Here is a 27,030-nt window from a genome sequence, read left to right as displayed (position 1 = left end):
AGACTGAAACTTTTCATAGATGTCATTTTCTTGCAAAAAAGAGCTCAGTTGAGCGGACACAACTTTTTCTAATATTTTCTCAGTTGCTTTCCACCTATCTACCTCAACAAGGGATCTCCCTTTCCGTGAAAACTCTCTGGGGAGTCTCATGGCAAAGGACATAAGCACTGCAGAAATTAGGCCTATCTGATGAGCACCTAAGCGAGTTGGAAGTGGTCCCCTCATCCAAAACCCTACCAACTTTCTCACAACCCCAAGAAAAACCAGGTGCATAACATCTAATGGAAATTGGGAGACCATACCAATTCCAACCCTTGTCAACACACTGGTCCCTTTATGGTGAAACTCATCGTCTTTATTAATAAAAGACGTATCTGTCCGTAAAGGTGAATTGACTTCAGGAAAAGTCATGCGATTTTCCGCCCATGTTCCCTCCTGTGTGCATTTTTCACAGCCGTGGTATGCATTGTGGGCTTTAATGTTTTTTACGAAAGCCCTCGCTCTTGCATCGCAAACAAAATTTGAAATTGTATATCTACACATTTACCAATTACATCCACACCCTCTAATTTAAGCTTTCCATATTCATTCACAAATGATTCTAGGAACAGATTGACATTCTCTGTTTTTTTAGATCCAAGATATAAAGCAATGACAAATGGTTGCTTTGTTTTGTCTTCCTCTACCAAGCCTAGAATGGGCCAGAACTGCTTATTGCTGCTTTTGAACAAAGGTAGTCCATCAATATTCACTTGTAAATGAATGGCCTTTGGGAGAGGGTCTATCTGGTTTAACACATGCCTAATGCCTTTCTCAACTCCAAAATAATGCATGGTACCACCAGCAATCTGCTGGACCTCATAATTAGTTGGAGTGCCTAAAAGAGTGCGGGCATCCTTTGGGAGATATGGATGATATTCTCTCAGAATGCCCAACAGCCCATTTAGATGGCATTGTGTTATTTGGCTGTCTATTGCCCAATCTCTGAGCTCCTGCTCAAGACACTCCGCAGACTCAACAAATTCGTCATCACTTGAGTCAGTTTCTGTCAGAGCATCTGACCAAAATCCATCAATCACGTTATCGTCAACATTAAACTCAGTCTCTAACTCGTCTGATTCATAGGACATGGGCCAATCAGATGCAGCATCTGACCACACATCATCAGCAGGGGTGTTTTTTTCCAGGCATATGTTTACGGCTGCGTCAGATTCAGCATCGATATTAACCTCACTGAGGATATTGTAAGCCCTCCGCTTTGCCTGACGTTTAAGTGTTCTGTCTGAATAAATGTTGTTTGCAGACATAGTTAGTATAGCCTATGCTGCCAAACAAATAACGTTAATTACAGTTACAGTTGATTTCGATTCTTTTTAATCTAGACTAAGAAAGCTACAATGCTAGCTAACTAACGTTAACTGTTAGAATCTAGCAGGCTGACGGTAGAGCTGTCGTTACATTGAATGTCAATTATGCTGGCTAAATTATAAGGCTGCATTTACATCAGATTGATAACGTGAAGCCATAACAATGCCTTACTAGATAACAGATTGATTAAAACAATATACTGAATTGAGCAGATTACCTTGGACTGGCTGGGTTAACGGCTGAAGTGAAGTCTAAAAGAAGGCTAACGGTTAGAAGATAACGGAAGATAACGGTAATTCTAAATAATGCGCGTGTGCGCGCGGCTGGGGCGATCTGCTCGTAAGCGCACTGTCAAGCGCACTAGCGCAGCAGTCATTCTATTATACATCACTCACCGATCAAAAAAGGCTTTTGGCGGTACAAAAATTTGCTTTGACGGCCGCCAAAAAAAATTCAATAGCCTACAGGACACCTGTTATGTCGAAATAACGAGATATTACATTGAAATAACGACTTAATATCTCGAAATAACAAGATCAGTTTTCTTTTCTTTTCTTTCACCATGCGGTTCAGTGCTTCAATACAGCCTGAATATAATTGATTCCAGTCCAGAAAATATTGGGGGTTCTATCGGGGTGCTTTTGGTCCTTCTTGGGGGGTGCTGAAGCACCTGCTCCTAGCCCTGCTGGGGGAGCTTTGTTTATAAATGTCGTTAGACAACTAAAACAATGATTAACAAGTAAATGTTTTCGGAAATGTATTGTATGAAACACGTATTAAGCTAAAACTTTGACTCAAAGTGCACTAGATTAATGAATTTATCAGGATTTATCAGGATTCCTGAAATTGAAAATTTTACAAGGAAAAACAAAGGAATGAAATCATTTCTTTGTAATCTTTAATAAATACATTGTTCTGATTTCACACATTTGACGCATTGTATTGCTTGGAAACGTCATAAAAAGGAGCCAGACACTCTCTATTCCACATGTTTACTGGGAAGAATGGTAAAACATGAAATGCTGCATGCATATATTTGAGGGAAGTGGTGGGCAATTGCAGCTGACCATACCAACGTTGGCCCAACATTGTATTTCTGTCAGACAGGTTGGGCCAACGTAACCAACCAATATTGACGTTGGCCCAACGTCTGTTTGCTACCTGGGTCATCTTCATCAAAGGGGCCCCAAACACAATACAGTCCACACTGAACACTGTAACCTCAAAAATTGGTTTTCACTTAATGGATTCTTAATCTTATCTATCTTAATATCCTCAATACACACAATGAACTCTACAGGAACATGGTTGTGTCTTCATAAACTCGACTAATCTAAGCCAGTGTACCTTTATGGGCCATTAACACCTAGCCTAGCCAGGATCTGATTCAGAAACTTGGTTGTCAAGTTGACTTGGGGGCTTGTGGGGGTGTACTAATTTCATTGCTTTATTCATTTGTCTGCTCAGGAAACTTTCAACAGTTTCTTACACAGACAACATCGGAAGAGAACACTGAACATTGAAATGGCTGAACAAGCTCAGAAAAGGTAAGGATTGTGTTTTCTTTGTTGCTTTGTGTTACTTTGTGTTTCCTTAAGAAGATGTTTCCTTCATTTAGAGAAGTATTTTATACAAAAATAATAAGTTTTAAGGTCAGAGGTAATGGTGATTGCATAAGAATGGGTGTTTTTGTCTCACTTTTGATTGTGTTTTAAGACTTAATTACATAGTCTCTTACTCTAAATGATATATATAGCAAAACAACAAACACATGTTGACATAGTTAGGTTATTTTAAATAATTAAAAAAAAAAAATTCTCATTCTTTCAGATCTTTGTTTGTATAATTTATTTTATATCGTTTCATTTTCCATTAAAGGTCTGCTGATCGCCATGTGCTGTACTGTCTGCTGTGCCACAAGCCGCAGGACAACCTTTCTGCTCACCTGAACCGGGTGTGCATGAAAAATAGCACGCCCGAACAAAGAGAAGCCGAGCTCAAAAAAGCAAAAGTTTCACACAGGGAGTGGGTCCGCCACAACAGACGCTGGGACTACAACCAGCTCTGTGTGATCTTGCCTGACCAACGCTCTCGCATGGCCATGCTAAAGGAGCTTCTTCGGCGTGGTTTCTTTGTTGAAAACCAGCCCCAGGAAGTTGAAGATGAAGAAGCTCGCCCTGCCTCTGCTGCTGCTGCTGCTGCTGATCCTCCAGAGTAAGTGCAGTAATATGTGTACTAATTACATGTTTATTACATTATAATAAAGGATATAATTTATTGTTCTACATTGAAGAATGTAGAACAATATTTAACGCTGGCAAAGTCTGACATCCTCAGGATCCAGAGGGACCTGGACACGGACAAGGAGAGCCCACGGACGGACAAGACCCTGTACCGGTATTTTTGTGAAGCCCTCTTGGTCTTCAAGCACATACAGTGTCCACAAGCTGTGGAAGCATTGACAGTAAGTTCATATATTTTAATGAGTATATAGTTGTGATATACTGTAATATTTGCACATATTAGTAACTACAACATTTTCAATGTTGTCAGGACCAAGAGTGGATAAACAGAAAAGAGCTGGGAGACAGGGTCGTGGTGGGTGTACAGGGGGATAGAGCCTCAAGTGTGAGAATAGCTCTGACCAAAGAGGAGGAAGCTGTAAGTTTTAATTTGATGCAAACAGTAGATTTCTTACCACCATCCTTTTACGATTAATAACTTGTTTGTCCTTTTTTGTAGTTCTTGGAGCTTTACTTTGTAAAGATCAGGCCTGAGAACCTGCAGCCTCAGAAAGAAACAAACTGTTTTTTTGTTTCCTCTGACGGCAACACTGTGTATCACGGGACATGAACCGCCTCCATGAATTGTAAGTACATACACAGATTCATGTGCATGTGTGTTAATGGATCCACATTTTGTCAGTCACACCACAATTAACATTTCCTTTTTCATTTTCTTTCTGCAGGTATAAGATGGCCCAGCCATTGTTGTCACGGTGTCTGGTTGTGTTTCCCTGGGTGTCCACTGGAGGTCCTCGTTCCCTACGGTGTCTGTCATTGTTAACTACATTCCCCACAATCCTTGTCTGCACTTATCTGTTCATTGCACTCAGCTGTTCTCGTCATTGTTCCCGTCATTGTTCCCAGCTGTTTCTTGTTATCATTGTTAGTTCTGTGTGTTTATATACCCTGGTTGTTTCTTTATTTGTCACGGATTCCTTATTTAGTATCACACCACTTCGGTTGTCTGTTCTTGCCTGTATCTTGTTTTGTTTTTGTATTGGATTGCTATTTGGATTTTGACCCTTGCATGGACTGGATGATGATTTTCGGATTACCCCATTAAATTACTACAATTTGGATCTATCCCTGTTTCCCTCGTGTGTGGGTTGTGACAATTGTGTGAGGAGGGCTGTGGAAACAGCTGCCAAGAAACTCCCAGCTGAACAAAAGGGGGCCCTTCTTCACTACATGGGTCTCAGTGCTGGTGTTTTCCAGCTCCAGGATGTCTCGGACGCAGCTCTGCTTCTGGAATCATTGGCCAGGTATGTCTCTTTATCCAAACAAGATATAACTCATCACAGCACATATTTTTCAGAGCAGATTAGCAAGTTTTCATTCATATTTTGTGCATATTATAAACCTTGTATTCCTCACTAACACAGCAGGTCTGCGGACGAGACATCATTGGATACGCGTGGCGCAGCTGGAGGACCGCGGAGAGACTTTCTGGCGTTCGTGGACAGATTTCCGGTGACGCTGGAGGGTGTGCCGCCATCCAAAAAGAAAAGGATGGAGTCCGGTTTCCCAGAAGACCGGATCTTCTACGACAAGTGGAGGGCCACCCAGTACGCCCAGCGTGAGAAACATCTGCTGTGTAAGTCTCTGAATCCATCAATACAGCATTGACTCAACACAAACTAGGCCATTTATTTACAGTGACAAGTGAATCACATGAGTAAATTTATTTCATTCTGTATTTCAGCATTCTACGAACTCCGCAAACCGTCTGCAGCAAAGGTGGCACGATTAATTGCCCAGAAGGGTTGGACGGTGAACTGTCCGAGGCCAGAGGACATCGTGCGCCTATGGAAACCAGCCCCAAATAAAGTTCTGGAAATTGACGATTTTGTCATTCGGTCTGTGTCCGAGCAGACCTGGACGGGGCTGGCCATAAAGGATTTTGGCGCACCGGAAGGTCTAGGTAAGAAAACATTTGTAGCGGAAATGACTCTGTTTAGGGGATTTATTAACTCAAATGAGATACAATATTCATGAGATATGAATATTTATGTTGCATACATATATTAAATTATTTCCAAATATGGAATGAGTCAAACGTCGCCTTATATTAATAATTAATACGATTACTCATAATAACCATTAATATAGGTAGGTAAATTTATCTTTAATCAAAGGGAATTTAGGTAGAAACACCATTCAGTTATTTTGCACACGTATGTCCAGCAGACGTGCACGCGAAATTTGCATAGGGAATCACCAGTCTGTAACACCGTCAAATATTATTTCTGTGGCCACTAGAAATCATATTTTCGTGTTCTAGACAATTTAAGTATTATATTATAATAGGGTAGAGCTTGGTAACTTGATCTTACGCCTTCAGGGACTCAATAATGGAACATAGGCAGATTCAATTCAAAAGATTAATGGAATTTAATGTAACACAAGCTAACGGTTATAATGTACTAAATCAAAACACACATAAGTAAATATGCATAATAAACAAACAAACTAAAATGATCGAGATAAGAAACGAGAGAGAGAGAGAGAGAGATGGTGAGAGAGAGAGAGAGAGAGAGTTAGAGTTAGGAGGAGTTTTTCTGTGAGGAGATCAGAGAAAAATGAGAACTTTTGACAAAACAGGTTTTACACAGTTTACATCAAAATGAGACCCCAAACCTTAGCAATATTTAGACAATCTTAACAGCAGTTCTTTCAGATGGCAAATTTAAGAATAATACGTTACTCTGTCCGTGCCCTTTCTGGTGCGTCTGTCTGGGACTGACGTGTGCGGTCACGTGGAGGAATCTTCAAAGCGAAAGTGAGGAGTAACTCAGGTTCGGAGCGTACGCGTATTTTGTCAAGTTAACTTAGGCTTAGGCTGGTATTCTTTTAGGAAAAATACCGATTTGAGTTAGAGTATCAAGAAAATAAAGACTTAGAATAAAACGAAATGAAAGCAAACGAAAGAAGGCTTGCGGTGAGTGAGGAAGGGTCTCTCTGCTGGAACACTGCACACAGAGGAGAACTCCGCGCGGCATTTTGAAGAGATTAAAGTCACGCCTCCCTCCTGTGTAAGGACCAATGGCTTTGGGGCAGGCGTGACCAAAACTCTCGTGGTTTGCTAAGAAAACGCCTCCTGGGCGGATGCGCGTTGGAGATTAAATCTGTTATAACCTCTGACATAAATGGCAGAATGCATAATTTCATAATTTGAGTTAGAGATTCGAAATCAGTAGTCTTCCTCGAATAAAACGATATCAAAGATTGCTTTTCTGTGATTTGCTAGCACGAAATTACATGATTCTATGATTACATGAGACTAAAGATAAACATTTCCATTCTTGATCATACAATACACTTAGTTATAATCGGTCTACGTATAGAGACCGTGACATACACACAAATACATTTTCAAATACGTTGAAAGGATTGATTTTTGATCACAGTGTCCATGGACCAGATTGTCTGTGTATGTATGTGTGTGTGTGTGTACGGTTTGTTCAGAGTTCGTTCAGACCACGTGTTTGAACTTTTGTCCTGAGCTTCGGGGAAATACAATGTATGTGCGTTTTCTGAAATTGATGTAATTAGCAACTTGTGGACTTTGGGGTCACCATCTGCTAACAATCCAGAGTTTGTGAGGTGTTTTTTTGAGTGTGCGTATGTATGTGTGTCTGAGCTGATGACATCAGCAGTGAGCGTACCACAAAACAATGTCCTGTTGTCTTAAAATGGTTAATCATTTGTTAATGATCCCCTGATCGCTGTGGACCCCCATAGGGGAGTCGTGAAACAGACTGGGGTTTGTTGATTTCTTACAGAGCGGTCTGTGAGTGGGTCACATGTCCGGCGCCATGGTGTCTCTTGTGTTGCAATCCAGGAAGGACAGAGTCGTGGGTAAATTAGATTTGATTAAATTAAATCAGGAGCACATGGTTCATATGACATAGGCTACACATTTAATTTATCTTGTCAAGGCAGAACAAAAAAACAATAATTTAAAATGTACATTTCAACAACAATGAACTACATGTAAGGTTTTTTCACTAAATAAAAAATGTGATGTTCTCTTTATTATAGGGGTCGTCGCAACCAGACATTTTGCCAAAGACGATATCCTGTGTGACTACCATGGCAAGGTAGTCACAGCTGTGGAAGGGAGGGCCAATGTGGAGAGCCAGCACAATGAGCCCGGATATGTGTATTTTTTTAAAGCAGATGGAAAAGAACTTTGCATAGATGCACAGACCTCCACCTGCTCGTGCCACCCTCACACAAAAACCTTTGGAAGACTGATAAACCATTCTCGGAAGAACCCTAACCTCAAGCCATTCCACTGCAAGATTAATGTACATGGGCAGGACCAGCATGTCATCCTGTTCAAAGCTAACAGGGACATTAGTGTGGGGACTCAACTAAAATATGATTATGGAGTCAGGAGACATTCATTCAAAGCAGAGGCCATGGCCCTTAAATGCCTAGACGAAGTGTTTTTTTTGCCATATTTTTTTTACCACACAGAGTTTTTTTTATTACTCATTTAATAATTTGTTCTTTACTTGTTTTAGTTTTTTTTATCTTTATGTTGATTGTAAATAGTTTTGTACAGTTGTATTTTCTTCTAATTCATAATAAAATTTGCTGTCATGAAAAAAAGTTGCAAAAGTTGGCAAGTTTAATCTTTACATTATATGCTTTTATTGGGTAAGACCTAATCCAAACCACACAGTAATTGCAATATAAACACACTATACAGACTTAACAAACTAAACACAGTATACGGATTACTTGAAATTGTACCGTCAAATAAGTTACAGGTGGGATGCTGTTTTGACTTTGAAATTTTCAGCGGGTGAATCCCTGTAAAGAATTGGGGATTTCATCACATGTGGTGAAGTCCAGTGAGTAGCTTATTAAGTTACAGGTGGGATGCCAATACATCAAAAGGTCATATTTCATAATTACAGTGCTTTTATGTGGTTTAACCTTCTGTACACCACACAGGGGACACAGCCCCACACACTGATGTACATTACAGCCATTAATTATGCATAATTTGCATAAAATCATACTGTCCACCAACTGCTCACAGGGGCACCGTCAAATAAGTTACAGGTGGGATGCTGTTTTTGACCGGGCATAACTCAGGAACCAAGCCGACTTGGGGCTCCATACTCTGGTCCCATCTTTGACCGGGCATTACTCAGGAACCAAGCCGACTTTGGGCTCCATACTCTGGGGTCATGGGGGGACCAAGGGTACCCCCCCAACCCCGGAGTATGGACCTCCAAGCCGGCTTGGTTTCCGAGATACACCCGGTCAAAGTCCCATCTTTGACCGGGCATATCTCAGGAACCAAGCTGACTTTGGGCTCCATACTCTGGGGTCATTGGGGGCCTATGGGTACCCCCCCCAACCCCGGAGTATGGACCTCCAAGTCGGCTTGGTTTCCGAGATACACCCGGTCAAAACTGGACAGGAAGTGGCCGTATCTCGGAACCGGAAAGGCCCAGGAGCTAGGGACGGTGGGGTATGAAGGGGCCCTAAGGGCCCTACATAGGGGACTTTTGGACAAAACGATCAATATCTCGGAAAGGACGAGTCCCAGCGGGTCGTCCTTCGGGGTGGTGAGGGTCCCCCAGGGACCCTCTCAGACCCCAGAGACCCGAGCCTCTGGGACCCTTCCTTCCGAAGTGCACCCTTTCCTGTTGGCCCCCGTATCTCGGCCTGTGGGGGCGCTAGAAGCACGGGATAGGGCACGTTGGAGAGGGCCCCTCGGGACCTTACTTTGACCCGAGTTTGGTGTTGCTAGGTGGTCGGGCCCCCGAGTTATAGCCATTCAAAGTTTGCATAAAAGATAGGCTGTTAGGGGGACGGATAGGCAGTCCGTGGACATTTTAGGCTGTTAGGGGGACGTTTAGGCTCCCTGGCTTCATTTAGGCTGTTAGGGGGACGTTTAGGCTCCCCTTGGACATTTTAGGCTGTTAGGGGGACGTTTAGGCTGTCCGTGGACACTTTAGGCTGTTAGGGGGACATTTAGGCTCCTCGTGGACACTTTAGGCTGTTAGGGGGACATTTAAAGGAACACTCCGACTTTTTGGGACTTTAGCCTATTCACCTTATCCCCCAGAGTTAGATAAGTCCATACATACCTTTTTCATCTCCGTGCGTGCTATAAGTCTGTTTAACGCACCCACCGCTAGCCTAGCTTAGCACAAAGACTGGAAGTAAATGGTTGCAGCTAGCATACTAATCCAAATAAGTGACAAAATAAAACAAACATTTTCCTATTTACATGTTGTGATTTGTATAGTCACAGAGTGTACAAAAAACAAAGTCACATGAGACACAGACATATTTTAACCGTATAAATACTGGGAACTATATTCTCTGAAGGCGAAGCACTGCTACTTGGACGGAGTGATAACCGCAGCACCTGAGACGCGCCGTTGTTTCTTCTGTCAACAAAACCAACGTGACTTCTAGCTCCGCTCAAGTGACAGAGCGCGTTCGAGGCAACAATACTAACATTACAGGGGATACATGGAGCCCGTAAACAACTGCAATAGTAGTTACCACCCTATTCATATAATAGTGTCACTAACGTTACATTAGATCTAAGTTAGCTAATGGCACTGTTACAGTAACGTTAGGCTAAACATTTAAAAAATATAACGGAACACTTACCGCAGCCGCTCCACTTTGTCCTGTATGTGATATCGATGGGATGGCTGTATCCTTCAGCACACGTTTCATGGTCCTTGTGGCAAATTCCATTTTTTTAAAATAGTCGTCCTCAGTGAAATGTACCGAGCAAACATAATGCCCCTTGATAATCTCATTAGGTGTGTTTTGATCAATATCCAGAGCAAGTAACTCTAAGTTAGCCATTTCTTCATCCGGTCAGCGTTTTTAGTTGGAATTCTATGAAACATCATGGTATTACCTGGTCTCCCCTGTTTATTGTCACAACTCTTTACATTACAGCGAAAATCCATGATTGTAAACTACGCTTTTACTATTTATAAATTGCTGACTCTATTACCCAAACTCTGAACGAACTCTCTGCTCCTCACCACGGTGCGTCTCAGGTGCTGCGGTTATCACTCCGCCCAAGTAGCAGTGCTTCGCCTTCAGAGAATATAGTTCCCAGTATTTATACGGTTAAAATATGTCTGTGTCTCATGTGACTTTGTTTTTTGTACACTCTGTGACTATACAAATCACAACATGTAAATAGGAAAATGTTTGTTTTATTTTGTCACTTATTTGGATTAGTATGCTAGCTGCAACCATTCACATCCAGTCTTTGTGCTAAGCTAGGCTAGCGGTGTGTGCGTCAAACAGACTTATAGCACGCACGGAGATGAAAAAGGTATGTATGGACTTATCTAACTCTGGGGGATAAGGTGAATAGGCTAAAGTCCCAAAAAGTCGGAGTGTTCCTTTAAGCTGTCCGTGGACAGGGGGCGTGTCCGGGATCGATCCCCGCCCCCCTGGCTTCATTTAGGCTGTAAGGGGGATGTTTAGGCTGTCCGTGGACATTTTAGGCTGTTAGGGGACAAATAGGCACTTGGTGGACAAGAGGAAGACTATGGTAGGTATTAAGCAGTCAGGGGACACCTAACGCACTTCGTGGACGAAAGGATGAAGAATAAGCTGTAGGGGGATGGTAACGCACTCCGTGGACGAAAGGATGAAGAATAAGCTGTTAGGGGGATGGTAACGCACTCCGTGGACGAAAGGATGAAGAATAGGCTGTTAGGGGGATGGTATGTGCAGTTCTTGGACACAGGGGCCCCGTGGACTTCGTAGGCCATCCGTGGACACCCCCGATGGAGCGTGGTCGCCCCCTAGAGGTGTCCATACAGGGCCCTATGGGCAATGCAGTGCATTGCTACGCCTTACCCCTCAAAAACGCAAAGTCTCCATTTCACCATTGACTTAAGCGGCAAATGGGCGTCCATTTGGTGCAGCGATCCTTCCGAGTGCTTAAGCGTCCAATGGCAGCTTAAATTAATGGGCAAATGTTTCACTGCTGGGAAGTAAAAGTGCATAAAAGTGCCCGCAGTTGCAGAAACACCCAAATATGGATCTTGAGAATTATTTAATGCCTATCATGTTTATTCAATATTTATTAAAAGAGGAACATATTTTCTGAAAACAACCAGTCACACAACGAATATAACATCAGGACAGTACATCTTTATTATTAACATTCACAACACAAATAACATAGTTTTGGCCCAGATGGCAATTCATTAAGAGGTTATTTACATATACAAGGGTTTTTGTTTACTGTTACATCAAAATAGAAGTTTAAAACAACATATTTTCTCTCCTGAGGTGATTTCAGTGGAAAAACGATGGTTGATGACGTCATCGACGATAGTCGTCGCCACGAGATTACCGAAATAAAATAAAATAACATTTAGAAGTGAAGGACACATGACTATACAAAACAGTGTTGTTGTGAAGGGAAATAAGTTCATATACATATTCATATACCTTTTCCAAACCTCTGCGACCTTGTTTCGATTTTATATTCCACTTTTCGTCGTATGACACGTTGTTTCATTGTTGCTCTACCATGTGCGCGAGGAGAGAGTGACCTACTTACACTAAAAATACTCCAAAAATACAACTCTTTTCACAAAAATGTTTTTACACAGTCCACAAGAATCATATTCACTCTTATTTCGCCGAACCACACTCTTTGATTCGATTATTTAAAGCTTATTTAGCGCTCTTTTTCAAAACAAATTTTTTTTTTAGATCACGTCTACAAATCTGGTTCAGTTGGTTCCTTGTAATACAAATCAGTAAAGGATCAATATTAAAGCCACGTTTGACAAAATTGAGTAGTTTCCAATCTTAAGAAACATGATTTGTTCTATAGAACTTATTTTTTTATTAGTAAAACCATATCCACAAATAACCATGTTTTCTTTATATTTTTACTATGGTTTATTTGCAGTAAAACCATTAATGTCAAAATGCAAAAAAACAACGTGTGGATCGTCGTCATCGGAACGTCCTCAAGCGAACGTTATAAACAGGACCAAATGCGGACCAAAGTAGACGTTCGCAACGTCCGGGGGACGTCCCCTGTTTGCTGGGATTTCTAAATACCCCACATTATTAGGCACATATCAAACCTTCAAAAAATCATATTTTCCCATCTCAGGCATTAAAGACTTTTTATTATTTTCAGTTTTTTTCAGATTTGTACACCTTTTATTCTCAACCCCGTAACGGACCAAATTTAAGTAGTTTAAACAGGATTTTGTAGCAACATTGACTATTGACATCTGGTCTGCCAATTGGTGAATTAAGAACACATACTTCTTTGTCTGAAAAAGACAAGACATTTTGGTGGCTCCCCATAGAACCCAGCCCAAATTCCTCACACCAAGGAATTTATGTAACTGGACACCCACGTCTCCAGAGAGACTCGCACACACACACACCAAGACACCCCCCCCCCCCCCCCCCCCCCGTGTCTTGCACAGAGAAAAAGGACTGCTAAATAGTCACTCTTAAATGTAATAAATATATCCCTTTTGTGTTAAGATGTGTGTATAAACCATAGGAAAGCATATATATGTCCAAGTGTAACATTAATCGAACTTTAAATGTCTATACTAATGCATAATAATCAAACGTTGTATTCCTAACCGTAAACCTGATGTGTTTCATATCATTTTAAATCTTGAGACCTAACGGAGTTGAATCTCGATAATAGACTGCAATGATATGATTATTACTATATGAATCCTTTTCAGTCGTAGAAATGACTAAACCAGTAGCGGCGCCAGGATTTTGATTGTAGGTGGGCCTCCAGAAAACTGGATGGGCCAGTTAAAATAAGCCAAATAGTCCCCTTCATCTCCGTTTCAGCGCTTTTCTGAGGACAGCGACCACGTAGCCTACCTACGCAACACGTTCTAATGAAAGTGCGTATGATCGTATCTATACCACGAATTGTATTTCTCGTGTCATTTATACGCCAAAAATGTTTTTGGTTTTTTTGCCTGCGCATGACACACAGTTTTCGCGTGCATATGGTACGCACTTTATGGCGTGTAATAGGCAGGCACTCCGCACCCCTAATCCTACCCAAGGGGTTTACAGTGCGTATATGCACGCAAAAACATGATTAAATGGCATGAGAAATAAAACTCTCTTGTGTCGCTGTCCTCTTGTCTTGGCAGTAAACATAACTTCATTGATCTCTTTTGAACGTTCAATAGGCTACACAAAAAGACTGAAACGGAATTATATATTTGGAGGGTCTGTTTCTCTCTCTCCATTTATTTACCAATCATCTTTCTTATAAATTCAGAATGACAGAAGAACATATCGTCGACATGAAATAACAGCAGCATTGAAACTGACACAGCTGCTAAACACAAACAGCAGGAAAAAACGATCAAAAATGATTTATCCTGTAGCTTATTTCTTCAGAATAATGAAATGAGTAACATATCAAGACGAGGTGCCGGCGCGACATTGGATTGCACATTAACTGGAGCGTGTCTCATAAAATGTTTTTTTTTTTTACTTCACAGGCATTCTATATCCTAAATAGACTAGCTATAAAGCTTGAAATTCAAATTCGATACAAATCAATGCACAACTATTCAATACGAATAGAAACAGACTCTCTTAATCCAAATGTGCATTTCTAGGCCTAGGCGCATTCACTGCTATATTATTCTATTTATTAAACGTGTAGAATACTTTTCCAAACCGTTACATACAATATTATAAATATTATATTATTATAAATTCAGAAATTCATGAGATAAAAAACAAACATATTTGAATAACTTTTAAAATGAGGTGAAGTTGAACATGGAGCAGTTTTTCCCGTGTACGGGGATGGAAAACCCGGAGTGGAGTCAGAGCTGAGTGATTACAGAACGCTTAGAGTGGAGAGAGGAAAGTGTTTTCGCTCCACTCCAGGCTTTGATCACATCCCCCTCAGTAATGTAAATAGGCTACACTTCATCTTTCCTTAATTTAAGACCTATTCAAACTGAAATTAAGACATTTATTACACTATTTGAGAAACGTAAGCATATTTACGGCCTTAAAATTATGAAAAGTGAATAAAAAAAATTAGGACAGGCGGGAACCCTGCAATTAACAGAAATCCGTCGTAGCGGCGGAGAACTTTAATCCCTGATACAGACAGCCTTTGCGGGCGGCCTAACCTTACTTGCCTTGCTGGTGTGAGGGGGTGGCTACTGGAGGACTTGTTGGGGAAAGGGCGGCCGAGCAGGACGGAGTTTCCTCCTCCTGGTCCAGCTCCTCTGAGCATTTTTTGCTGAATTGAAATGAAAATAAGCTGCTTTGTTTTGTTTTGCGTTTCATATTAGCTACTGTATGTGTCTGTCTCATTGAGCTTGCTTGAAAAGCTTTCGCGCTAAAGTCATTCATTTCATTGGATCGCTTGATGGTGACGATGCAGCCTGTGGGCAGGCTTAAGAGTCCACACGTGGGGTAGAAGCCGCTGATTGGCGCTTTCACTCAAAGCTTTCCTCTGGCTGCTTATTGGATGAACTGGGTCAAAATGGGTGGGCCCGGACCTAAAATGGGTGGGCCCAGGCCCACCCGGGCCCAATGGTAGCGCCGCGGCTGGACTAAACCCCAAATCTCTGTCATAAATCTACACAGCTGCCGCTCCTCTTGACCAGACAAAGGAAAAGTCTCCCGCTCTCAAATCACTGAAGGTGATTGGACCATCCACCAGGAGAAGGCGTCATCCTTAAATTCCTTAAAAGCCAAACGCTCTTCCTGCCCTTCCCTTCCTGCTACTCATCGTCGTCTGCTCATCATGTGAAGTCCGCGATCGGACTCCTCTGGAGTCCGTCCTTTTTATTTCCTTTATAAAGTTTCTTTTGTTTCATTTTCAAATTCTCCTTTGTTCGTTTCCACCTACGAGTCGAACGAACGAAGCCTGAATTCCTTCAGCAACTTCACTTGCAACCAGCCTTCAAAGCTCCCGCGAAAACGTGCTCTGGCAACGAGCACGCGCCCTGCTTTCGAAGCTTCACGGAGAACGCGCCTCAGCACGAGAACACGCGCTCTGCGCTCCACACTCACACAACGATCCTTTTGCAAGTATCAAACTCTAATGAGTTTTAATGTTTTAAGGTTCGATGCATTGATGTCTCTCCAGGTTTCTGTGATTTTTGCTACATGAGATCATTACGTGATCTCTCTCTCTCTCTCTCATCCTCTCTTTATCTCTCTCTCTCTGTCCCGCAATCAAATCGAGCGCGTGCCCCAGAGCACTCCCTCCCTCTCTCTCTGTTCCGCATTCAAATCGAGCGCGCTCCGGCCCTCGATCTCATTCTCTCTCTCTTATTCTCTCTCCCAAACGCACGACCAAAAACCTCTGTAAATCGCTCCCCGCGCGTGCGAGGTGTGCGTTACTGCTCTAAATAGCACCAGCTTAAATCAGAGCAATATCTCTCTCTCTCTCTCTCACTTTCTCTCTCATCATCTGTTACCCGTTTTGTCTTGTGTGTTAACTGTAAGTAAATGTACATAGACATATAAAACGTGTATCTTGTGTAATAGTCCGTTATATTCTGTAGTTTGCATTTATTAAAACAATATATTCAACTGTTTCTGTGAAATTGCTTGTAAAAATACAAACGTCAATGAGATAGATCAGAGCTACCGCGCTCCCTGTTTACTACATTAAGTAGTTTTAATTTTATAAACACCAGAAATATTGATGTTCACGGCCAGAATGTTAATGTTTCTTGGAGTTTATAAGAAAGGATAACTTTATTGAGAAATTAATTACTTAATCTGACGGTTGGTCGCTGGACGAACAACGATTTGATAAGTACATTGATTTCCCTTAAAGATTATCTCATAATCGAAGTTAAGTAAGATTATTGATATATGAATGAGGAATTATAATTCGTTGTGATTGATTATTCATATATTCATATAATCCACTTTCACTTTCGACAATTTAATGTAACTGTAGTATGCAATATATTAATCATATTCATGATTAGCTATTAAAATTCCCTATGGATCATTTGAGCTAGTTCATCCGGACCCAGAGTCCGAAGCACAAGGCATAAGGTCTACAATTTTATACACAACTTGCTATAAAACAAACATCTACCTACTGCTCATGTGTCCCTCATACCAATTCAATGACTTCAAATGTAACATTTATGATAATTTTCACATTTGTATGTGATGGAAGTTACAATATTAATGTGACAGGGTTGAGAATACTGTGATGGAGTTGAATACTGTAACAGGGTTGAAAGGACACATTGGCCTACTTTTAATTTGTATTTGTTTAATACGAAAATCCCTCTTTGAGACTCAAACAAAACACTATTTTATTTTAGGCAACCATGTAATAAAGACAGTCATATTTCAGGCATGAAAACTCCTCACCTTTCGGCGAAATTCGCCGTTTTAAAACCTAAAAGGGTCACCTACGTGATTTGTGCAGATCCGATGAGAAAATATTTTAGAGGGGAGGGGGGGGGAGGGGGGGGGGGGGGGGGTGTTCGAGGTCGAGGCCAGCATTTATCCCCTATAAAGTTACCATAAACTTTACAAAACTATAAGCTTTAAAAAACAATCATCATTCCGAATGCCGAAACATGACAGCCAATACGAGTCAGAGTAACGTTAGGGCAGAAATGTTTTCAAAGTCTTTTACACCGCGAGTCTGAGAACTGGACACACTGCCGAACAAAGAACCGCACGTCGGAAAGCAAGCCTGAGGTAAGTTAGCTTACAATGTTAACTGTCCTGTCAGATACAGACAGCGATGTTGCCAATGTCATTATTTTTTATTTTGACATAGAAGTGGGCGAGATAATATCGCGAGTGGGCGCGGGCGCCGTGAGCGCTGAGCGAGCAGGAACAAGTATTCATTGCGGCTCCTCATGCGTTCTCCTCATGCGGCTCGCCAAGCTTTAATTTGTGGCTCGCAGTTGCATGGCGGTAAATAATACGGTGATATGATAATGCATTCACTATAGATATTTTATAAAAACATAACAAGTAGGGCTTTAACATAACCCGTTAAAAACTCAAAGTGTCAGCTCTATTACAAATTATTTCGATCGGATTGAAAGGGGTGGTTTATCGAGAGAACGTGAAAAAACTTGATCGATTGAAAACCGAAACTGAAAGGACGACGTATGACGCGCTGAACAAGCTGTTCTCCTGATTAATAAAGTGTCATATAAATGAATATCCTTTCATTCTATAATTCTCCTTTCACTCAGCATCTGTGAAGTGAAGCAGGACAACGGCTCACCAGTGCTTGTTTCAGATTATCATACAGACGACTGGTTTGGGGCATTTTTGGGATAAATAGTAGTAGTAAATAGTTTTTTTTCTCTGAGACCCGATGAAATACGTAGATCAGCGGCCCATTGGTTCTTTTCTTGATTGACACTGGGCTAGCCCAATCACATCTTTAATGTGAAGTATAGAAATATACTCTTTCAAGTATAGAAATTAGTACAAAACTAATTATGAAAGTTTCCTTTATTTATCAGTGCATTTGTTTTACAATAGGCTATATGGCTATTACTATCATGGGATTAATATTATAACTATTATTGTAGTAGTAATGTAGACAGACACTGTAACTAAAAGAGTTTTGAAATTTTCTTTGTTTAATTTGCACCAGATTGATGAATTTCACATTAAAAAGCACAAAATTTTCTTACGGGGGAGCATGCCCCCGAACCCCCCTAGAGTGGCAGAGGACCACTCATCACAGTGATCCAAAAATCCTGTGAGAAACACTGGTAGCCTACTACAATGCCAATGCAGATTACAAGTTGTTTTTTTGTTGTTGTTGTTTTTTTTTTTGGTTTTTTTTTTGGGGGGGGGGGGGGGGGGGGGGTTCGGGGGATGGTATATATGCCGCATCCTTCTCACCTTTTTTACCCCTGACCTGTTTTCATGCCTGATATTTAGTTTCTTTCGTTTTTACTTTATTATCTGAACTGCAGTGAGAATTTAAACAAAGAAAACATAAAACACAACTGCAGCAGATAAAAGTTCATAATAACATAAAACACAACTGCAGCAGATAAAAGTAAAGAGATTCTAAGGACTTCTTCTGTCGCTGGACTCTCTTTTTATACTTCTCTGTTAAACCGCTTTTGCCTGTGCAGGGCTTTCTGGAGCTGTTTCATTTCATTATGTAGCTTCTTTCTTTGTTTTCGTGATCGTCTTTTGCCTTCCTCCCACCCTTTGCCTACAAAACAAGTAATCAAACAAATTAGTCAGTCCAACATTGCATGAAAATGCTGAGTATGTCACATTAAGGGATTCACTGCAGTTCCTTCACATACCCCATGGGTTTAAAAGCCCCAGTTTGGGGAACCGTGCATTAGACAATTACACATGCTCTAAACTAATTTTACGAAACGTAAATAAAACGAAACTGCCTTTGCCTCTCTGCTGTTGATGTGGGTGCCATTTCTGACTAGGATGCCTGTTGAAGTTTAAGTGGACCCATTACATAAAATATTTGATTATAACAAAAATATGAGTTATGATTTTGGTAATATATTTACTGAAATTAAATGTTTTAATTGAAATAATTGATTAAATTAAGGGAATAACTCAACCCTGTCACAAAGTTTACAACCCCGAAACAATGACATATGTGACGGGGTTGAGTGTGATGGGGTTGATTTTTTTTGCTCAAAATGGCCACTGCTCTTAATGTGGTGTAGAAGAGTGGGCCACATGGCAGCCAATTAAATAAGTATATTTTAGATTTTTATGGATTAAAATAAAATTTAAAAAAGTCATCATTTTCCATCTTAATTGTATGTGATGGGGTTGAGTTGTTAAGCTTGACAGTACCCTCCCTGACTATAATACACCTCAAAAAATGAATAAAAAGTGTGATAACACTCACCTTTTTCTGCACCATGTTGTTGAAGAGAGCTGAATGATGCAACTTCCTGTGAATGATGTCACATATGGGTGGAGTCTAAATTATTATGGGCGGAGAATGGTTGGCATGACGGGGTTGAGTTCAGGCTGAGGGACATAACTTTATAAGTTGTTTTTTATCAAATATCTAGCTTTTTTTTTATTTTTTATTCTTTTCAAAAGCAAAGAACTCAAATAAATACTTGCATTATTGCCGAAAATTATAGACACTGAGCACATTTTATTAATTATTTTCCAAGTAAAAATTCAGCGAAGAACCTCAGGGACATGACAAAATGCTTGCTGTAAGACATAAATAAGATTTTTTTTAATGATAAAAATGATTTAAATGCAATAATTATTTGTATTCAGTATAAAGGACATACCAAATTATTGTGAAAAGCTTTTAACATTTAATTTTGGTGAACCACCACTTTCAAAAATCTAGGGGACTGAAATATTACCGAATCCCAGGAATGACCCATGTGTAAATAACCTCTTAATGAATTGCCATCTGGGCCAAAACTATGTTATTTGTGTTGTGAATGTTAATAATAAAGATGTACTGTCCTGATGGTTATATTCGTCGTGTGACTGGTTGTTTTTTAGAAAATATGTTCCTCTTTTAATAAATATTGAATAAGGTGCAGTTACCAGATAAACATGATAGGCATTAAATCATTCTCAAGATCCATATTTGGGTGTTTCTGCAACTGCGGGTACTTTTATGCACTTTTACTTCCCAGCAGTGAAATTTTTGATTTATGTTAAAATTTGTCATATGATGCTTTATAAATATATGCACAGTACCAATACAAACCTTGACAAAAAATATAATTACTGATTAATGTGATTTAATATAATATTATGAAGCATTTATAGCTCAAAACACCATTTTTGTTAATGTCCCACACCTGTGGTCTCAATGTTGAGATACATAAAATAAGCTAATTTAATGACAATATTTCAAATGTAATTGTTTAATATGCAGATTCATTTACAGCATCTTAAAATTATTTGTATTATTTACTGATAATGTTTATGATTTTTTTAACTAAATGTGCCTGTCCCACACTTTTGAGTCCTTACCACAACTATGAAAAAAAGCTTTTATTATGAAATTTTATCAAACACAAACAAGTCAAATTTCTATGGAAACAGAAATGATCACTTGAGCACATTGCTGACAGACTGGGCCACCACACTACCTCACTCACAAGATACCAAGAATATAAGGTAAACATCTTTTCTGCTCTAGTATTTATTGTGCGTCCTTACCATTTAGCTTAATAATTGTGTATTTTGAACTACATTTTAAAAATAAATGTATATTACTGTTGAATTCATGTATATTAAGATGCTAAGAGTCAAAACGAATGTAGTAGGCCTTGCTAGCTGCCAATTAGCTAAAATATTAGCAAAAATGTCATTACCGCAGCAAATTTAGGTGTTGCGGTAAAGACCTTGTCTTGCGGTAGAGACAAATTAAAGGTTTACTGTATATTCAATTACAAATATTCAGTATATTATTAGTACTGAAGTATATATTATATATTAGTATATAAACATGCCATTGTTTAACCCTAGATGAGACTTTAACATTGTGTCCTTACCGACACAACATGTCATTACCGCAGCACTACTCTCTTTTCTTTTTTTTTTCACATTTTCATTTGCAAAAAAAATTTTTTGCACTTAAGTTGAGATGATTTACACATTGAAATAGCAACATCTGTCATAAAAAGTTAAATATGTTATATTTTGTGTGTATGGAAACAATTGACATCTAAGGTTACTGTATTTTTTTTTTACATGGCATAGAAAAAAACCATGAAATTCTCTATTTTGTATATTATAATTTTTTATCAGTATTTACAAAACTGCATCAAATTTTAAAAAGCTATTTAAATATTACATTTTAATAGAAGTTAATAAAGAAAAATGTATAAAATGAACATCATTGTAACGTTGCGGTAAGGACACTTTTTAAGAAGATGACCTGAAAAAAAAAAAAAAACATGTTCCGGATTAAATTCTTAATGACTACATTAAATTTTGTGCACATTTTTATATGTATCACAGACTGTGATGATTCAAATTGAAATTCATAGAGGTTGATTTTTTTTTAAAATTGGAATAGTCAAAAGTGCCCATAGTTGCAGAAACACCCATTTATTCCTCAAAAATAATAGTGTGCATGAAATTGACATGTGGATGGATGAATGTACAAGAATCAATATTCATAAATGAACATCCAATTGGTGAATCTGAATAGGAAGAGATCTATATCTGTATAAGTATATTTATGAAATAATTTTTTTAGTCTTATATTAATTTTAAATCCTTTTGGATTTTAAATATTTTGGATCTTAATTTTTTTTTAAATAAGGTAACCTCAGACCCAAGTGTGTAAATGTATGTAATATATTCTAGAACACTGGGTTTATGAATTATGAGGTAGATTTTTGTTGTTGTACATTCATCAGTGCATGTCAAGAAAATTAATGTGATATAAAATGAGTTGGTAATCTGAATATAATGACATATTAACTTCCACAAATATATTTATTTAACTGTGAACTTGTTTGTTGTCTCCTTGTAAATATATATGTATATAAAGTTTTTTTTTTTCCTTAAATGAATTTTCAGATGATGTATTTGATACTTATTTATGTATACTAGGGATGCAAATTATCGATTAATTCATTAATCATTAGTTGATTGACCTTATCGATCGATTAACGATTAACTGATAAGCAGCTATTTTCCTGAGAATGTAAATTTCTCACGGTATCAATAGTGTCTTTAACATAAAGAGCAAAATATTGCTTATATACTGAATAAAAATGCATGTTATATTGCTCAGGGATGTCAATTTTCACAAATTCCCATGATCGATGGATGAATGTTTCGATGTCATTGATTATTTAATTATCAAATATAATGACTACTATACAACGCGTCACCAGCCCCGCCTCAGATGCAGAGTGTGTGACTGTGGACGTGCTCTCTGAACACCGCACTGAAGACGGCAACTAAACCCAATGCATTCACAACCATTTAATACAATAGTGTTCTCATGTTATGTAATATGTCAGTCCCAAATTATTCATCGTTATTATTAGTCCTGCATTTCTGTTTGAGCTGCGCACGCTGAATGAAGGCTACCGTTAAACTGGAGCACCCTAGCGTGTTATTTAACTCAAAGAAATGCATCCTATATGAGATTCATCAGATAAATTCAAAATAAACATAATATTACAAATTATTTCTGCACAAAATGACGCGAATGCGCAAGTGAATTTGAACTAAGTTACGTGCCATTCATTCAGAATGATCATGTTGTGGACGCGCTCTTCCCGGAGCAACACGACACGGCAACTGAACTCAAACAATGCACAATGTTTTATTACAATATTGTTCTCTTTATAATGTTATGTAATATGACAGTCCTCCCAATACTCATTAGTCGTGCAGTGCGTTTGAGCCGCGCGCGCTGGAGCTGATCACGCGCACTACAGCGTTCATTCAAGGGATGCATCCAATATAAGATAAATCAGATATAGGCATACGCAAAATAAACACAATATTACAACTTACATTTGCACAAAACAAAAGGCTGCGAATGAACACGCAAACTTAGTCATAATGAAGGTGTAAAATGGTCCCAAACAAAATGCACTAACTTTGTTTCTCGGTTGAGCAGCACGCACGCGCATGAACCTGCTTAATCGATGATCGAGAAGTTGTATCGATTAAATGTATTATCGACAATTAATCGATCGTCGATTAATCGTTGACATCCCTAATGTATACATTATTGTATAATAATGTATTTATATATGTATATATTAGTGGTGTCAACAATAATCGATTCGGCGGGGCATGCACGATTCAGCATCGATGCGGCAAAGTGCCATAATCGATTATGTCACTGTTTATTTTCTGGCCTTGAGTGGGACAATAAAGTTTTGAAGTTTAAATTACTTCCGTGGGCATAACAACAACAACAACCGTGATAGACGGGTAATTAAAAACGCACCCAAAGCTTGGAAAAGCGGACATCTGGGCACATTTCGGATTCTACAAAGTTAATGGGAAACTAGACAAGATGAGGCCTTAACACAGGAGCGCAGCTTCGCGGCTTAGACACGAATAGACTATTAACATAAAGCTTTTACTCTAAACACAAAAGGCACATCCATTTTAATAAAATAAAAAAAATGTATTAAACAAACCAGATCAAGAGCAAAAACTAAATAAAGTGCATAACTGAAAAATAAAGCATAGGCTCAAAACTAATACAAACAGTGCGCATTGGGCTCCAATAGTTTTTTTCCGTCTTCTAAAAAAAAAAAAAAATGCTGCTACACGGCCGATGTCTTTGTTGACATGGTAGAAGAGGACTGACTATGAATTAAACGCTCTCAATTAAATAAATAATATTCAGCAAACCTTCTATTAGCCTACTTTCCAGGGTTACTGATGGTAAGGCTCAGGGCCCGGGTAAGGGCTGTTTTCAGTTGGGTTGTTAAGCAGAGGGTACCAATGGTTGGGGTTAGAGGAGTTGTGAGTGTAGGGATAGTGAAAAGAGTGTGCTCCGACTATGAAAAGAGAGAAGGGTAGCCATTTAGAGAGGAAAAGATGTAGAAAGGAAGATCTGAGAAATGAAAGTGACCTATGTCTCATTGAGACCTCTGGGATACAGGACATCCAAACGTTTGATCCACGTTCTCTCAGCCCACAGCCGCTCTTGGAGGGACCATAGTTATATGGTATATAAGTGGGTTGGTTTGTAGTCCTGTGATCCTCAGGGCCTCAAGGCCATGAAGCAGGAAATGTTGCACCAAATGTCTGCGTTTTTCTATCTTATGCACTATGTTGTGAGCGTGCTGATATACTCTGACGCGTAACTGGTTCTTTGTTTGGCCAACATACTGCTTGTGACATTTGAGGCAATAGATCAAGTACACGCAGTTACTACAATCCTGTGAAAGAGTACGAGACAACTTAAAGATCTGGGCCCGTATTCATAAAGAATCTAAGAATCCTCTCAGAAAACTCTTAATTTAGCTTAAAAACTTTTATGTAGGAGTCTTAGCCTAAGAGCAATTCGGGAACGATCTGAGAGCAACTCTGAGTAAGGAAAAGACAAAAACTTTTATCTTAGTGAGGAGGCGGGGCTATGTATGACACAATCTTTTGAAGACTGTGATTGGTTGGTTGTCCAAGAAGGAAAAAAAGAGTGATTTTAAGTAAAGGGTCTATTCTAAGCCTTCACTTTGAAATTACATGTGTCATTTTTCCTTATTTGACCGTTCTCACACACACACACACACACACATTATATATGTGTATATAAATCCTTTTTTTTATTTACCATGCTGTTAATTTCCTAAAAAGGTATTTGATTGGCTTAGAATGATAAAAATTGTTCCACTCTTTCCAATTACACTGATTAATGGCATGTCTATTTAAGTGGTGGTTTGAATGTTGGTTTGAATGTATCAAACATGGAATCAAAACCAAGAAGGGTGAGAAAGCCCAACTGGACAGAGGAACAGTGTTTACTGTTAGCCCAGTTAGTGGAGGAACACAAGGCCATTCTTAAAGGAAAATTCGGGCCGGGTGTCACAGCACGGGACAAGAAGCAGACATGGGAGCGTATAGCACAAACTATTAACGGTTCATTCCCCCTGCTTGTGCGCACCAATGAAGACTGTGAGAAACGCTGGTATGTGTTGCAATCAAAAGCCAGAGAGGAAATTGCAGCGCACAAGCGGGAGTCTTCACGCACAGGTGAGTGCTATAACACTTTTTTGTACGCTGGCAAACTTATCTCTAACAATTATATATGTATAGCCTACTGTACATGTGGTCCACTGTATTGTTTTCTAGGGGGGGGACCACCTGCTAAACAGCTGTCCCAAGTAGCCCAAACCGTTTTTAACATCTTAGGTCACTCAGAAACGAGTATCACCGGTTTGAAGGAGGGCACAGACAGCTCAATGATTCAGCTGGTGGAACTACAAAAATGGTAATTTTAATAAACCAACAGCCAAGTAACACAATATAAAGACACATTTTTATTTAACATAGGTAAGGCCATTTCTATCTGGCATTCTATGAACTGAAAAAATAAATAAAAATTGGCCTACATTTATTTTAAATAACAGAGATTAAATGTTTTCTCCTTTCAGTAGCACAGAGCCTTCAGCAGAGGAATGGGGACCGTCGACATCGCAGGTGGGCGACCCTCAGCCCGAAGCGCCTCATTCCCTGCCTTCTGCTGCCACCGCAGCTGCTCCAACACCATCCCTAGTAGACAAAAAACTGGAGATGGAGATGGATGTCCTAAAGCAGCAGAAAATAGTACTCCATCTACAGGAGGAGTACTACAAACTAAAAATTGAGCTACTCAAAAATAAAACTAATAACAAATAATATTTTTTTGTGTCTTCATAATATCTTTCTAATGAAAATGTTGGCTAAGGTGTGTCTGTTTAGTCACGATTTTAATATTACATTCACAGTAACTTACATGAAATGCAAATTAGTAAACTGAGCTCTGTAAGGATTCCCACTTTGGGACAGATCCCTCCCTTGTGGAGGGTATTCTTCATCATCCTCTTCATCAGCCCGATTGTCCGTGGGAGGGTCTGCAATTTGTCTAGCTTTACAGATGTTATGAAGCACTGCACAGGCTGTTATCACTTTGCAGACCTTTTCTGGTGCCAGTCGCACCTCTCCATGCAAAATGTGAAAGCGCCTCTTTAGTTGACCAATACCCCGCTCAACTACGGCTCGTGTTTTCTTGTGAGCTCTGTGAGTTAATGAAAATTAACAGAATTCAGTTGATATTTTCAAAACAAAATGGTAGGTTATTTATGGGAAGTAGAGTAGCCTACAAATACTACTGCAACACATTTGTTGTTCTCTAAATTTGAAGTCCACACACATTAAGTGTATGTGTTGTCACTGTTACCTGTTGTAATTTAGCTGTGACCCCTGGTCAGGACGGAGGTAAGGTGTGAGGAGCCATGGTTTACAAGGATAACCACTGTCCCCTAACAAGTGGCAATTTGCTGGAATACGACGTCCTTCAAACAGATGTCTCAGGCCACTCTCCGCCAGTATCCTGGCATCATGTGTTGCGCCGGGCCATTTTGCAACAATGTCTACAATCTTATAATCTGCACCGAAAACAACTTGAACGTTTATGCTGTGGTACCTCTTTCTATTAACATAAACATCCTCGTCTTCCGACGGTGCAATAATTCGGATGTGGGTTCCATCAATTACTCCGACAACACCAGGGAAGCCTGCTATATTCATAAATGCAGTTTTTTGAGCCTGCAAGGTGGGAATGTCCAGTGGAAACGAAATGAACTGCGAAACAATAAGAGGTTCTGAAAGTGCTGTAATTGTTTGTGTGATCACTCTGCTTACAGAAGGT

At 39.6% G+C, this 27,030-nt stretch overlaps 1 protein-coding gene across 1 annotated transcript in view; it reads left to right on the top strand.

The window, feature by feature from the left end:
• Window positions 1-4,174: 4,174 nt before the first annotated feature.
• Window positions 4,175-27,030, top strand: part of LOC306996817 (uncharacterized protein) — a gene marked incomplete at its 3' end in the record, with an annotated part of 29,956 nt that continues 7,100 nt past the window's right edge. The window contains exons 1-9 of the mRNA XM_079609719.1: window positions 4,175-4,237; window positions 4,337-4,915; window positions 5,036-5,247; window positions 5,356-5,574; window positions 7,695-8,136; window positions 25,054-25,373; window positions 25,473-25,611; window positions 25,775-25,966; window positions 26,574-26,597. Coding sequence (XP_079465845.1) covers window positions 4,842-4,915; window positions 5,036-5,247; window positions 5,356-5,574; window positions 7,695-8,136; window positions 25,054-25,373; window positions 25,473-25,611; window positions 25,775-25,966; window positions 26,574-26,597 — 1,622 coding nt within the window. The 5' untranslated portion in view covers window positions 4,175-4,237; window positions 4,337-4,841. The remainder of the gene's footprint in view (window positions 4,238-4,336; window positions 4,916-5,035; window positions 5,248-5,355; window positions 5,575-7,694; window positions 8,137-25,053; window positions 25,374-25,472; window positions 25,612-25,774; window positions 25,967-26,573; window positions 26,598-27,030) is intronic.

The sequence above is a fragment of the Phoxinus phoxinus genome (genome assembly GCF_949152265.1).
Source record: "Phoxinus phoxinus genome assembly, chromosome: 4".
Taxonomy (NCBI): domain Eukaryota; kingdom Metazoa; phylum Chordata; class Actinopteri; order Cypriniformes; family Leuciscidae; genus Phoxinus; species Phoxinus phoxinus.
The sequence above is the reverse complement of the archived record's forward strand: the minus strand, read 5'-3'. Positions and strand labels throughout refer to the sequence as shown.